At 47.4% G+C, this 12,796-nt stretch overlaps 1 protein-coding gene across 2 annotated transcripts in view; it reads left to right on the top strand.

Annotated features, from left to right (window-relative positions):
- The window catches only part of PER2 (period circadian regulator 2), a 441,952-nt gene that overhangs the window by 335,276 nt on the left and 93,880 nt on the right, over nt 1-12,796 (top strand). For both annotated transcript variants that reach the window (XR_011199417.1, XM_069213793.1), the window contains exon 19: nt 10,064-10,923. Coding sequence is in view for 1 of the 2 variants with exons in the window: in XM_069213793.1 (XP_069069894.1) it covers nt 10,064-10,923 (860 nt within the window). In the remaining variant the exon portion in view is untranslated. The remainder of the gene's footprint in view (nt 1-10,063; nt 10,924-12,796) is intronic.

Below are 12,796 nucleotides of genomic sequence, written 5' to 3'. Positions count from 1 at the left end.
TCGGACATGATTTCCCATTTCTACTGAGACGCCTTAATCTGCTCTATGAAAGCCCTAACCTCCCCCGGATCTCTCATATTGTGCATTTTATTTCTCCACATAATACGTAAAGCAGCCGGGAACCTTAACTGTACCGTGGCCCCAAGAGATCGGAGCTCCTGCATGAAATTCCCCAATTCCCACTGCCTATCCAACGTTGCTTTAGACACATCCGATCTCAAACGGAAAGAACAATCTCCTTTGGAGAAAGTTCTGACTTTAAGGGCTTCGGATAGAATTCTCTCCTTGATTGTATATGTAGCAAAGTTTATCAGAATCCTCCTGGGGTTTTTCCTTCCGGGGTTCTTCCTAAACGGGTCCCGATGAACTCCTTGGATGTCCTCCTCTAAGTTCAACGAAGCTAAGCTCGGAATAGCTTCCTTGATTAGAGAAATCACATAACCTTTAATGTCCTCCCCTTCTAAGCCCTCAGGAACTCCCAACAGCCTAATATTGTTTTTCCTCATATTGTTTTCCAACGACTCCAGCTTATCCTGCAACATCTTTTCTCCAGGTTTTAGCTGTGAAATGTCCTTAGAATGTGCCAACAACCGCTCCTCCTGGGCCTCCACCACAGCCTCCAACTTACTCAACCGATCTGATAACAAATTAATTTTGCTCTCCAACACTTCACAGGCTTCCTGGATTCACCTCTACTTCCGGCAAAGTTAGTGTGACTGAAGAGGCCTCCATTTCTCCTACTAGGTCCTTTGCTAACTGATCTGACATATTGCTATCAGAGCCCGCAGATTGTTTTGTTAACCCCAGACCACCTAAAGAAGGTTGAACGACTGCCATACCCTGCGGGGGAGAGTTGTATTCCGAAAATATCTTGTGATCAAAGTCTTACTTTTCCCTGCAGGGTCAGCCTGACCTTCCTCTGAAGAAAATTGGGGCACCTCCAAGTGTAATACTTTATGCTCAAACCCCCTCCTGACAGCACTTTTACTGCAAGTCTCAAATCCACTTTCACCTCTGTTTTTATCTATAGCCGTTACTGGTAAATGGGGATTAACACTTGCCCCCAGGGGGCCAGGCTTACCTATCTTTACACCCTCCAACTCACTGACCTCCGCCCGGGCGCCCCTGGGGCGACGCTTGACTGGCGACATACACTTTGACGCTCCTGTGCCATCCCCAACTCCTCTCCTTGAACTTCCACTAAGGTTTTTCCTAATAGAAAACCCAGGAGTTTCTGGTAGTCCTCCACGAAGAGAACAGTGAGAGGTGTAGCGTCTCCCACGGAGCACACCCCTCGCAGCCTCTGCCCATATGCTGGAGTCCGACGCGCGCTTCCAGCACCGCTCCTCGCCCCTTTTCGCCAGAGCGCGCGTCTCCCCTTTCCTGTCCACCGTTTTCTTAGCGACCCGTCCAGGGCGGTGCACAAATACGGCTAGAAGAAGGCAAAAACGCAGCCGCAGACAACACGCGGCTTTGGAGCTCCCAGTCCACCGTTATTCTCAACAACTCGTCCGGGGCAGAGCCCGAGCACAAATGCGGCAAAAAACAACAAAAAACACGGCCGCGGATTCACGCGGCTTGAGAGCTCCGACGCTCCGCTCCACTTTCTCGATCCGGGCACCAACGCAGCGTAACGCTCCAACGCCTTGCTTTCCGACGGAGAGCTCGCGGACCAGCTCTCTAACTGGCCGCCATGTTCCCCGCTTTGCTCCCCCAGAATTCCAATGCACATGTTAATTGTGTGCACTCCTTTTGGATATAATTAGTGAATCAAGTGTCCGAGGTCACTGGAAGCAGCAGGGAATACTTTCTACCATCATCCACACATGCCAGTGGACTCATATATATCAGAGTCCATTTCTTTCTCATAAAGCTCTTGTGAACTGAGTAGTGATAGATGGGAAGAGATACACAATTTTATTTGAGAGGAAATTACATGTTTAGAAAGGTGCCTTAAGATTTGGGTGCATAATGTAGGGCTTTAGGCTTAAGTAGAGGGGCCTAGTTTTGAAGGATTTGGATTTTCTTTAACCGTGTTGGTTTAGGATTGAAGTCCATGAGCTTATGCCTTAGGTTTGAGTCTATTGTGCAGTGATCTGGATCGAGACTTCAAGCCACAGATTCCTCACCTTTTGAATAAAATGTACCCCGACATCAGACTGGAGCTGGAAGTTTTTCCTTAGTACCTCTGCACACTGAAAGGCGGTGTCCTGTGGCATAGTACTGATGCTGTTTTGCTCCAGAAATCATGTGCAGGCCTATATAGGCACCACTCCCACCTGCTGAAATCAGTTCCTTTCCTTCCGCACCACCAGTAATGGATCAGGAGCTTCCACTTGTCTCTCAGAGACATTGTTGCCTTGATTTTTTAACAAACATTCGCTACAGTGTACAAGGGATTTCAACACCTAAAACTACAGGTTTTAAGCCCTGTAGGGACTGCCACAAGCAGATGTCTGAGATGATTCTCCACCAGGTGTGTCTCTGGTGTTTGAGGTCAAGCCAAGACCTATGGAGACTGTGCGTCGATGAACCCAAAAGCTTTCAGGAATCTATGGTGCAACTTTGTCACTGAGCACAAGAAGATGCAGTGTCAGGGCTGCTCCAATTCGGAGACTCTGTCCCCTATCTGTCAAAGCAGAGAGAGATGTTTTAAAGGCTGGTCCCCATTGGGCTCCAAATCCTCAGGTACTCACAAGAAACATAAGAAGTTGAAGCAGAGTTCAGCTCCTTGCCATTCCCACCTACCTGACAAAGCGCATGGACCGTGCCAACAGTCCTGGTCCCAAAGTCAGCCTACTTCATTTAGAGCCAAATCCACAGCTGGCTCCATCACAACCTGAGTTTCTGAGGCCTTCAGCCATGCCGCACCAGATCGAAGAGTTCTGCACAGATATGCTTTGGCTCCCTGGATCTCTGCCGACTTCCTCTGACATGAGTTCGGGCCCCAGAGAGCTGAGAGGCCCACATACTGGATTACCACCAGCAGGTTCACCTTTAGGAGATGGTTCTGCCCTCGGCTCCAGTACGGACACTGTTACCGGAACCCACTACCATGCCAGCCCTGGGTACATCAACACTGGTGCTGACTTTGTCACCTGAACAGAAGGCCTCCATTCTCCTTTCAGATGATGATTCAGCACCAATCTGGCTTGACTGACCTTGTAACAAAATCTGACTGAAGTTTTGGTGCTAGCTGTGCCATAAGGTGGACAACATTATCTACACTGCCTTTTTTTTTAACAGATTCTGATAATGATTGTGACCAGGGTGAGGAGTTTGCTCAGCCCTATATGGACGGCAATTGGTATGAGTCTTGATACTTCCATGGAAATAGCCCTTTTCTCTCCTCCGGGACCAGCCATCAGCCACCTACACTATGGTTACCATGGTTCTGCGTATGGTGGCAGAAGTCATTCTCCTTCACCTCCCCATCATGGAGGTAAAAACAAATATACTGACCGAAGTTCTGCAGCCTGGCCAGATTGCTTCTGAGCTTCTCCAATTCAGTGAGGCCTTGACAGACACCCAACTAGGGGCTTGGGCTAATCCTTGTACCGGCCCTGGGCTTTTTGTCTCAGCACCCTTCTCCCGAGAGCCTTGGCAGTGAAAGCTGCCACTAGCCGGACGAACCCTAACAATTTCCCAACCACTTCCCATGACTGGGAATCTAATGTGTAGTGATGTTCGGGAAGCAGTTACTCTTTTCAGCCAGTTTTGCGCACTGATCGTTTATTGCGTCCCGTTTTTTGGTCTGCTTTGCCCATGCCCTTTGGGACTCTGTGGCACAAGTTCTCCCCAGTGATCCAGAATACCTTCCCCTTGTCCTTTCGCAGGTTATTCAGGATGGACGTGATATAGCCAAGTTCATTATTTGTTGCAGGTTGAACACCACCTACTCCATAGGGTGGGCCATAGGCACAAGTGTTGCCATTCACTTTCATGCTTGCGTATGATCCTCCACAGGGTTTTCAGGTGACTTCCAGTCCTCACTGATGGACATGCCATTCAATGGTACTCGCTTGTTTGGGGACAAGGCTGACTCTGCCCTTGAGCATGGGAGAGTAGTAAAACGTCCTGGGTTCAAGGAAATGAAGCTACACAAGGCAAGTTATTTTTGAAGGTTTATTTTAGTATTCAAGTAAGGTACAGTCACAAAGACCTCAACAGTGTAACTCACATTGAAACCCTCCTTCCCAGTTGTGTAAACATTATCTTCTTAGGAAGACAAGAATACAATAAGTAGGGCTGCTGCTCGCTCTCTGGGCCTTTCTACTCAACCCTGACAGCAGTACATTCGACCATTCCGTTTTTGGTTTCAGGTGAGGCATTCCTTAATGCCAGTGTATCCCACCACAGCAGGATGCTCAGCAGTTTCACGGTAACCGTTGTGCCCATCACCCTTAAGCCAAAGTCAGCATGTTGGCCAGTTCACCACCTCCACACCATGCAGCCCCATCTGCAAAACCTCCATAGTGTACTCTTGCAGGTTTACAACATCCGGTGGGAGTCAGAATCCACTGATTCCTTCTGGTTTCGCATCAGCCACATTGGCTAGGCGCGTCCTTCAAATTATTCGAAAGGCTTAATCCCTACATTTCCTTTTGTTCAGGCTGCACATTTCACCATCCATTCCAAAAGTGACTGAAGACTGTCTCTCCATTTTGTGACAGGATGCGCTAGCTCTTTTGGCTAAAAGGGCTTTAGAGGGGGTGCCGGCATCAGAAGTAGGACGTGGTTGCTATTTCCACTACTTTATTGTCCCCAAGAAAGATGGAAGTGTTTGGCCCATGTTAGATCTGCACCCACTCAATCTCTTCCTCTGAAAGGAGATATTCAGGAAGCTCACCCTGGTCTTGTCTTTTATAGACCCTGAAGAGTGGATGGTGGCATTGGACTTGCAAGACACCTATTTTTTATATTCTTGTCCTGCCAACCCTCCTCTGCAGTTTGTGCAGGGAAAGGATCATTTCCAGTTCACTGTGCTCCCTTTTGAACTCACCAGTGCCCCCCGGTGTTCAGAAAAGGGATGCTGGTGGTAGCAGCATGTCTTCGGAGGTCAGGAGTGCCAGTCATTCCCTACCTTGATGTCTGTGTGTTGAATGTGTGGCTGCCCCAGGCAGTCATCAACAACCTCCAGACTATGGCAAACCTCCTGTCTTCTTTGGGGTTCATATAAATGTGACAAACTCACACCTGACTACTTCCCAGATGTCCCCCTTCATCTGACACATTCTGGACATGGTTTGGTTTCTTACATTTCCCCTGGAAAGAGAGTTCAAGATATTCATGCTGTGATCCTGATCTTTCAGCCTGTGTCCTGGATTTTACTGAGCCAACTCTGATGCTACTGGGACTGATAGCCTCCTGTCTGGCCATGTCCAGATTTCAGAGGAGACTGCCAAAAGTCTGCAGTGGTGGCTACTGGACTACAATTGGGTCAGCAGCAGACCCCTCTCCCTTCCCCACCCAGAGCTGACAGTAGAGATCAATATACCTTTTATGGGTGGGGGAGGCCATCTGGGAGAAGTGGAGATCAGAGGCTTCTCATCTCTCCATATCAACCTTCTAGAGATAAGAGCTATCCGTTTTGCACTAAAAGCCTTCCTGCCATCAATCAAGGGGAGGCTGTTACAGGTGCTCATGGACAACACCACTGCCATATGGCACTGCAACAAACAGAGTGGGGAGGAGTCACAGATCCAGTGCTGGGAGGCCATTGCCCCTGTGGAAGTGGCTGGATCACCAAAGAAATTTGTCTGCGGCGAACCACCTGGCAGGATCATTGAATGCCAGGACAGGCAAACTCAGCTAGCAACGCCTTGTAGATCATGAATGGCTACATCCGGAGGTGGTGCAAGGTCTCTTCCGCAAATGGGAAGAACTTTGGCTCAATCTGTTTGCTACAGCCAGGAATGAGCAATGTCAGAGCTACTTCACATTGAATTTTCCAAAGCGTTCCTCATTCGGAGATATGTTCCACCTCGAGCGGAACTCTGGACTTCTGTATTCCCTCCCACGGATAATACTCCTTACCGATCTTCTCAGGAAGATCAGTACAGACACGGCCTAAATCCTCCTCATGGATTGGGCACAGATAGTATGGTAACCAGAGCTCCTGGGCTTGAGCATCAGCCCTCCAATCGGGCTGTGCCCCTGGGAGGATCCGTTCTTAGCAAAACAGTCAGGTTCTCCACCACTGCCTTCACTACCTCCACCTTCGCGCATGGAGATTGAGCTGCAACAGCTGAATACATTCAGTCTTACTTCCAGAGGTGGTTGATCATAGTCATCTTGGCAACTAGGCATCCCTTGATGAAAATTACAGACGCCTGCCCTTGGGACAAATTTGTAGTTTGGTGCTGCACTCACCAGGTTGACCTGTAAAAGCCAAGCTGTTGCAAGTTTTTTGTTGTTGTTCTGTGTCTCACCGATTGGGGCCTAGCTCTGTACCCAGTTAAAGGTTATCTTTCTGCCCTCTCAACCTTAATACAGTCGGCTCATCAGCCCTCTTTATTTCAATCACCTCTTGTAATGCATTTTTGAAAGGGCTGCAACATATATTTCCCCTTCTCCTTTTGTGATGCCCTAGCGCAATCTCACACTTGTCCTTACCTATCCAGTGTGTATTCCATTCGAGCCACTCCACAGTTGTCCTTTACACCTCCTGACCAACAAAACTGTGTTCCTTGTGGCCATTGCCTTGGCACAGCTTGTGAGTGAGCTTCAGGCTTTGTGTATTCATCCACCATATACCACCTTCTTTTCCTGACAAGCTGGTTCTGCATACTAGGGCATCCTTTCTACTAAAGATTGAGACGACATTCCACGTCGACCAAACCATCACCCTGCCAGCATTCTGTGCTCCACCTAACCCCTCCAAGGAGGAGGAGAGGCTTCGTTGATTAAACCTTAAGAGAGCATTGATCGCACCAAAGACCACTGGGTGGTCAATCAGTTTTTTTGTGTGATTTGCCAGAGAGAATAACACAAGGCTGTGCAATAGCATACAATCTCATGCTGGATCCTGCTCTGCGTTAAGATCTGCTACACGCTAGCGAAGAAGCAGTCTCTAGGAGGTTTGTGTGCCCATATACCAGGCAGCTGTGTGGGTGTCTTTCCATATGTTCACAAAGCTCTATTGTCTGGATAGCCAAGTCTGCTAAGAAGGACAGTTTACCCGCTTTGCCTTGCAGGACTTGCTGGTTTGAGTCCACCCACAGCCCTTCTCCCTTTAGGTACTGCTATGATATCTATTCAAAAGGTGAGGTACCTGTAGCTAGAAATCTTGATAAAAAAACAAGTTACTTACCTTTGGTAACTCTCTTTTTAGTACAGACCATATAGCCACAGATTCCTCATCATTCCTCCCGTCCTCTGCGTTCTGTGTTCGGATTTTAATAAGATCCCAAGCCAAGAAGTCTGCACACTGTCTACCAGTTTGCATCTTTGCGCCAACCTCTGGGGACACAGGCTGTCTTGAAAGCAGCTGACGACAGCACGCAGGAGCGGTGCCTGTACAGGCCCTGCATGTCACTTCCAGAGTGAAACAAAGTTAGTGCAGAGCAGCAGGACACCACCTTCCGTGGTGAAGAGGCACTGTGGAAAAGTTTTCAGATCCATTGTCACACCTGTGGAATATTCAAAAGGCAAGAAATCTGTGGCTAGATAGCATCTCTACCAGAAAGAGCATTACCAAAGGTAAGTAACTTGTTCTTTAGGCTAGCTTGGACTTTAGCTCAGTGGTACATATGTATGATTTGAAATTAAGATATAGGACAACTTGGGAATTAAGCATAGGTTTTCGTTTTAGGTGATACGTTTTTTACTTAGCCCTAGGCATGAAAGGTTTCTTGAGGTGAGATTTAGGGGTTTATGATGTTTTGGTTTAGGCCGAGATGGACAGATTCCACTTAATAATTTAGAAGTTTGCTTGCTGATAAGGGGATTTTTAGACTTATCAGGTTAGACTGAAGCTTTGTTGACTTGTGTAGAGTTAGAAATTGACAGTCTTGCTGTTATTTAGACTGGAAGGATTAGATTCAATCTTTATTCAAATAACTTTACTCATCAGTTTCTAATTTTGGATTAATGGTGCAAAGTTAGACGTTTGAGCACAGAAAAATTTTGTATTAGGCTTTCTAATTTGTGTACAATTATTGTGATGTTGGCATTGACTTAATTTAATGAGTCACGGCTTAATCATCACAAAGGTTTAATGTTGGGAGTGGGTATTCAGAAGTTTTGAATCTGTTTTTTTGGTCGTAGTCGTTTAGATTTCCAATTAGGGTTACATTTGAAAGTAGTAGGTGATTTAAGTGGTTTATGCTGAGGGCTGAGGTTTAGTCTTGTCTATTTAGACTAAGGTGGTCATTCTGACCCTGGCGGTCTTTGACCGCCAGGGCGGAGGACCGCGGGAGCACCGCCGACAGGCCGGCGGTGCTCCAATGGGGATTCCGACCGCGGCGGTAAAGCCGCGGTCGGACCGGCACCACTGGCGGGGTCCCGCCAGTGTACCGCGGCCCCATTGAATCCTCCGCGGCGGCGCAGCTTGCTGCACCGCCGCGGGGATTCCGACCCCCCCTACCGCCATCCAGATCCCGGCGGTCGGACCGCCGAGATCCGGATGGCGGTAGGGGGGGTCGCGGGGCCCCTGGGGGCCCCTGCAGTGCCCATGCCACTGGCATGGGCATTGCAGGGGCCCCCGTAAGAGGGCCCCTAAATGTATTTCACTGTCTGCTGCGCAGACAGTGAAATACGCGACGGGTGCAACTGCACCCGTCGCACAGCTTCCACTCCGCCGGCTCGATTCCGAGCCGGCTTCATCGTGGAAGCCTCTTTCCCGCTGGGCTGGCTGGCGGTCTGAAGGCGACCGCCCGCCAGCCCAGCGGGAAAGTCAGAATTACCGCCGCGGTCTTTCGACCGCGGAACGGTAACCTGACGGCGGGACTTTGGCGGTCGGCCTCCGCCGCCCGCCAAGGTCAGAATGAGGGCCTAAGTCTTAGGAGTCTAACTTTAATCTTAAAAGTTTGGTTTTAGGCTTAGCTTATCTAGGCATAGACTTTGATGTTAAGGTTAGTTTTAGTTTTTTCCTGTTCTAAAATGTTGAGATTTGGCAGATTGGGTTTAGGATTTGAGTTACACATAACATAGGAATGTACATTTTTAATTATGGGTCATGGTGGGTAGTCTCAGTTTAAGCCTAGGAAATTACACATACTCTTAGAAGCATAGGTTTCCATATCATATTTAGGTAATGGGCTTTTGCTTCCCTTTACCGAGTGAGAAGACAGTCTTTCAGCCTAAGCCGTAAGGTTATGGTCATAATAAGGGGCCTAGGCTTAGGGGTATAACATAGAAATGCAGCTATGTGGCTACTTTAACAATGAAGGAGGGTATATAAGTGTATAGCTGCTGGAAGTATAAAAAGAGAGTTATGATAATTTGTCCCATTTAATGGTAGTATGAATAAATGTGTTGAGTTGTGAAACTTAAGAGAATGGGGTCAAGGTTGAGCAAGAAGAGTTGGGCTGCAAAAGCTAGTTACAAAAGGAAAGGCTAGCAGAAATATGTCTAATGAATGACACAGGATGCCTCTAATTACCTGGTTGAGAGGTAAAGGAGAACAGGAGGAACTATATTAGATCAAATGCAAGCTCATGAAGACGTACATGAGGATGTGAAGGAAACTGGTATAAAAATGTGTAAATTAATATTTTAGGGGTATGTGTTAATGTGCTCTTGGAAAAGGTTGCTTTGTAACATTTCCATATGTGGGATTTAACTGTGAAACCCTTTTCCTTGCTGTCAGTTTCTCTGAGCATGAACGTCTGCGTCTCTGAGAGATTCATGTTTGAGTAACTGATTTCTCCATAGTCCCCCGGTTGCTGACTGTCAGACTCCTATTTTGAGGGTTTCTGACATGGAGATCCTCCTAATTTGCGGGGCTCCGAGTCTAAAAATTTTGTTGGGAATATTGAATGGTGGTAAGAAACAAAATGGTAAATTCTTATCAGCATGCAATTACTGAAACTTCTAAACAATTTTATTCTGCTTGTTTCAGGTGTTCGTCTTCCTAAAGTCTGCATTCCTGGAATGGAGCAATCTTGGATGAAAGTACATAGAAACCGGAAGAACAAGTTAAAATGTTTCAGGCCAACCGAGTCCTCGGACAGTACAAATTCTGATGAACAGCCTCACAGGACTCCACTGATAGGTCTAAACAATACAGCTTGGTCACATTCTGAAACATCCCAAGCAAGTTACCCACCTGCTTGTTTCCCTGCTGTAATGTCAGCGTACCCAGTGTCCATTTTCACAACCAGAAGTCATTCTCAAGTGCATGACGCTTCTGTGACTGGTATTATTGAACTACAGGATTCAATTCTTAACAATTCCCCCATTCAGCCATCACTGTTCTCCACACATTTGGTATCTCCAGTAGTGGCTGTTGTGGTCCCAAACTATGTACTTCCACAAATAAGCAATAAAGTGCCCCTGGTAGGTTTCTCTGGTGTTCATAATTTTTCTACCCATGGATCTTTTCCCCCACCACCAAGTGTTTGTACAGCACCAGTGCCATTTGCTGCCCAGCCCCTTCTCCCTCAGGAAACATTGTTCTCATCAGAGTCAGGCCAGTTTAAATCACAAGGTGAGAGTAAACTGCAGCTTTTCAGTGAAGAACAAGCTAGTCACAACTCAACTCCACAGAGAATCTTTCCACAAGATCCAGCTTCTCCTTTGTTCCAGTCAAGGTGCAGTTCCCCTCTGCAGCTAAATCTTCTGCAGTTAGAAGATGCACTTAAGAATGCTGAGCAGTCAGATATTGTATTTACCTGTTGCTCCACAAAAGTGCCTGCCTGTTGTGAAGAGCAAGGAATAATTGACACCCGTGTTTCCAATGACAGAGAAGACTTCGAACATGTAAGTAGAAAATCACAATCATATATATTTTTTAATGTGTTTAATTATGGACTTAGAGTCAGATGTTGATGAGCGTGCTAACAATTACTACTGCTGGAGGTAGAACTGCTAGTTGGAGTTAAACAAATAGTGGATACTGAGTCCATTATAAGGACTCTGCCTTTACTGTCTCCTCCACAAGGTGGAAGTTACTATGCTATGGTGGCCTTGTCAAGTCGCTTCAGAATCGTTGATCCACCAACATATCTGGCTGAATTACCTCTGTTAAAAAATGGTACGGAAAGGGCGAAAGCCTTTCTTGGAAAAATAATTGTAGTTTCTCAATATGCTCGAAATCAACTCGCCCCACTCTCCACCTCCCTAGCATTTTAAGAAGATTAGATATGGGGCACATGACAATGTGCCCCGTCATAGGCGTTACGTTTCCAGTGCTCACACATACTTGAGAACAACCTGCTATGAGCCACTGGCTTTGTTGAGTTTATGGCCTCAGTTTCCACCTGCTTCTGATCACACACAGCTAGGAATTCCCTCACTTTTTGATAGAAGCTTCATTTGCCATAGCAGAAAGCTCATAAAATGCATACTTTCCTCTGATATGGTTAAATCTGTCTCACTAGTGGATGGACTCTCTACCAACAAAAGTGTAAATTAGGCCTTTAATCTTTATGGCTGGGTCACAAGCTTGAACATCCAGTAAACGTAACTGCATTTTTCACAAAATAGAACGTGAACTGAGGTGGGCTGCAAAACTGTAAAATCACTTTAACCTTTGTGTTTTTTCTAGTGGTTTTTTAACATAAGTAAAGACCTTATTACCATACCTACCTGAAGCGTCACTTTAGCCTTTGTTTTTTTTTCAGTGAGTTTTTCGTTTTTTTTAAACATATTTCCTGAGCGTCCCCACAGAGCACAGATTTTGACTGTGCACAGTGGGGTGCCCAAAGGGACTAGCAGCTACTGGGCCCTGGGCCAAAGGGTGTGCCAGCATGCAGTTGGCAGGCCAGGCCCGGAGATCAGCCCTTGTGCAAGTGGCCAACCGCCATCCAACACTGCCAGTGTATGGTTGGCTACTGGGAAAGGCATGCAGTTGGTCCCTGCGACCAACACTCCTTGTGTGTCCAATTCCTGCCACACATAGCTAAAGGCTGTGGTGGTAAAGGCTGTGGTGGCATGAGGCTGGTTGATAGTAAGATCCCAGGAGCGGTCGCAGGGCCTTCTATCATCATCGTCCCACTCCAACTCCTTAAGACGACTGGGTAAGTCGAGGCACAAGAAGCAAAGCAAGAAGATGAAGCAGTCTTCAACCTCTTCTTGTCTGTTGGCCGGCAAGGCAGCGTCAGCGCTTGAGGCCTCATTCTGAGGAACCTGCACCTTTGCTGACTCTGCGTTTTCCTGAGTTTCTGGGAGACGGAGTGACCCCTGCCCAACTCTCTGAGAGTTTTACAAGGCCATGTCCCTCTTTTTTGGGCAGCCTGACTCTGCTGGTGTGCCTTCAGGCCCACAGGAGTCGGAAGGGGCCCTTTCGGGTTCCGTGCCGAGGGGCACAATTGGATTAAGTCCCAGGTCCAGACTGGCTTTGGTCATACCACGCCGACCTTCTTCGATGCAAGTCCCGACGCCAAAGCTCCTAGCGCCATCCACGTCTATGGGCGGCGCAATCCCCATTCTCATTGCTGAATCCAACACGGAGCTGGATGGGTGTCCTCCAACTCCGATGCCAGCAGGAGCCTTGCCTCCTATGTCAGATCATGAGCCCCTTTCTTATGGGCTAGATTATGGTGAGGAATGGAAGAAGTCATTGGATCCTTTAGAATACCATCCCCAAGACCCTGTGGATTGGCATACAGACTTTGGTGAGGCCAGCAGACTG

This window comes from Pleurodeles waltl, chromosome 11 (genome assembly GCF_031143425.1).
Source record: "Pleurodeles waltl isolate 20211129_DDA chromosome 11, aPleWal1.hap1.20221129, whole genome shotgun sequence".
Taxonomy (NCBI): domain Eukaryota; kingdom Metazoa; phylum Chordata; class Amphibia; order Caudata; family Salamandridae; genus Pleurodeles; species Pleurodeles waltl.
The sequence above is the reverse complement of the archived record's forward strand: the minus strand, read 5'-3'. Positions and strand labels throughout refer to the sequence as shown.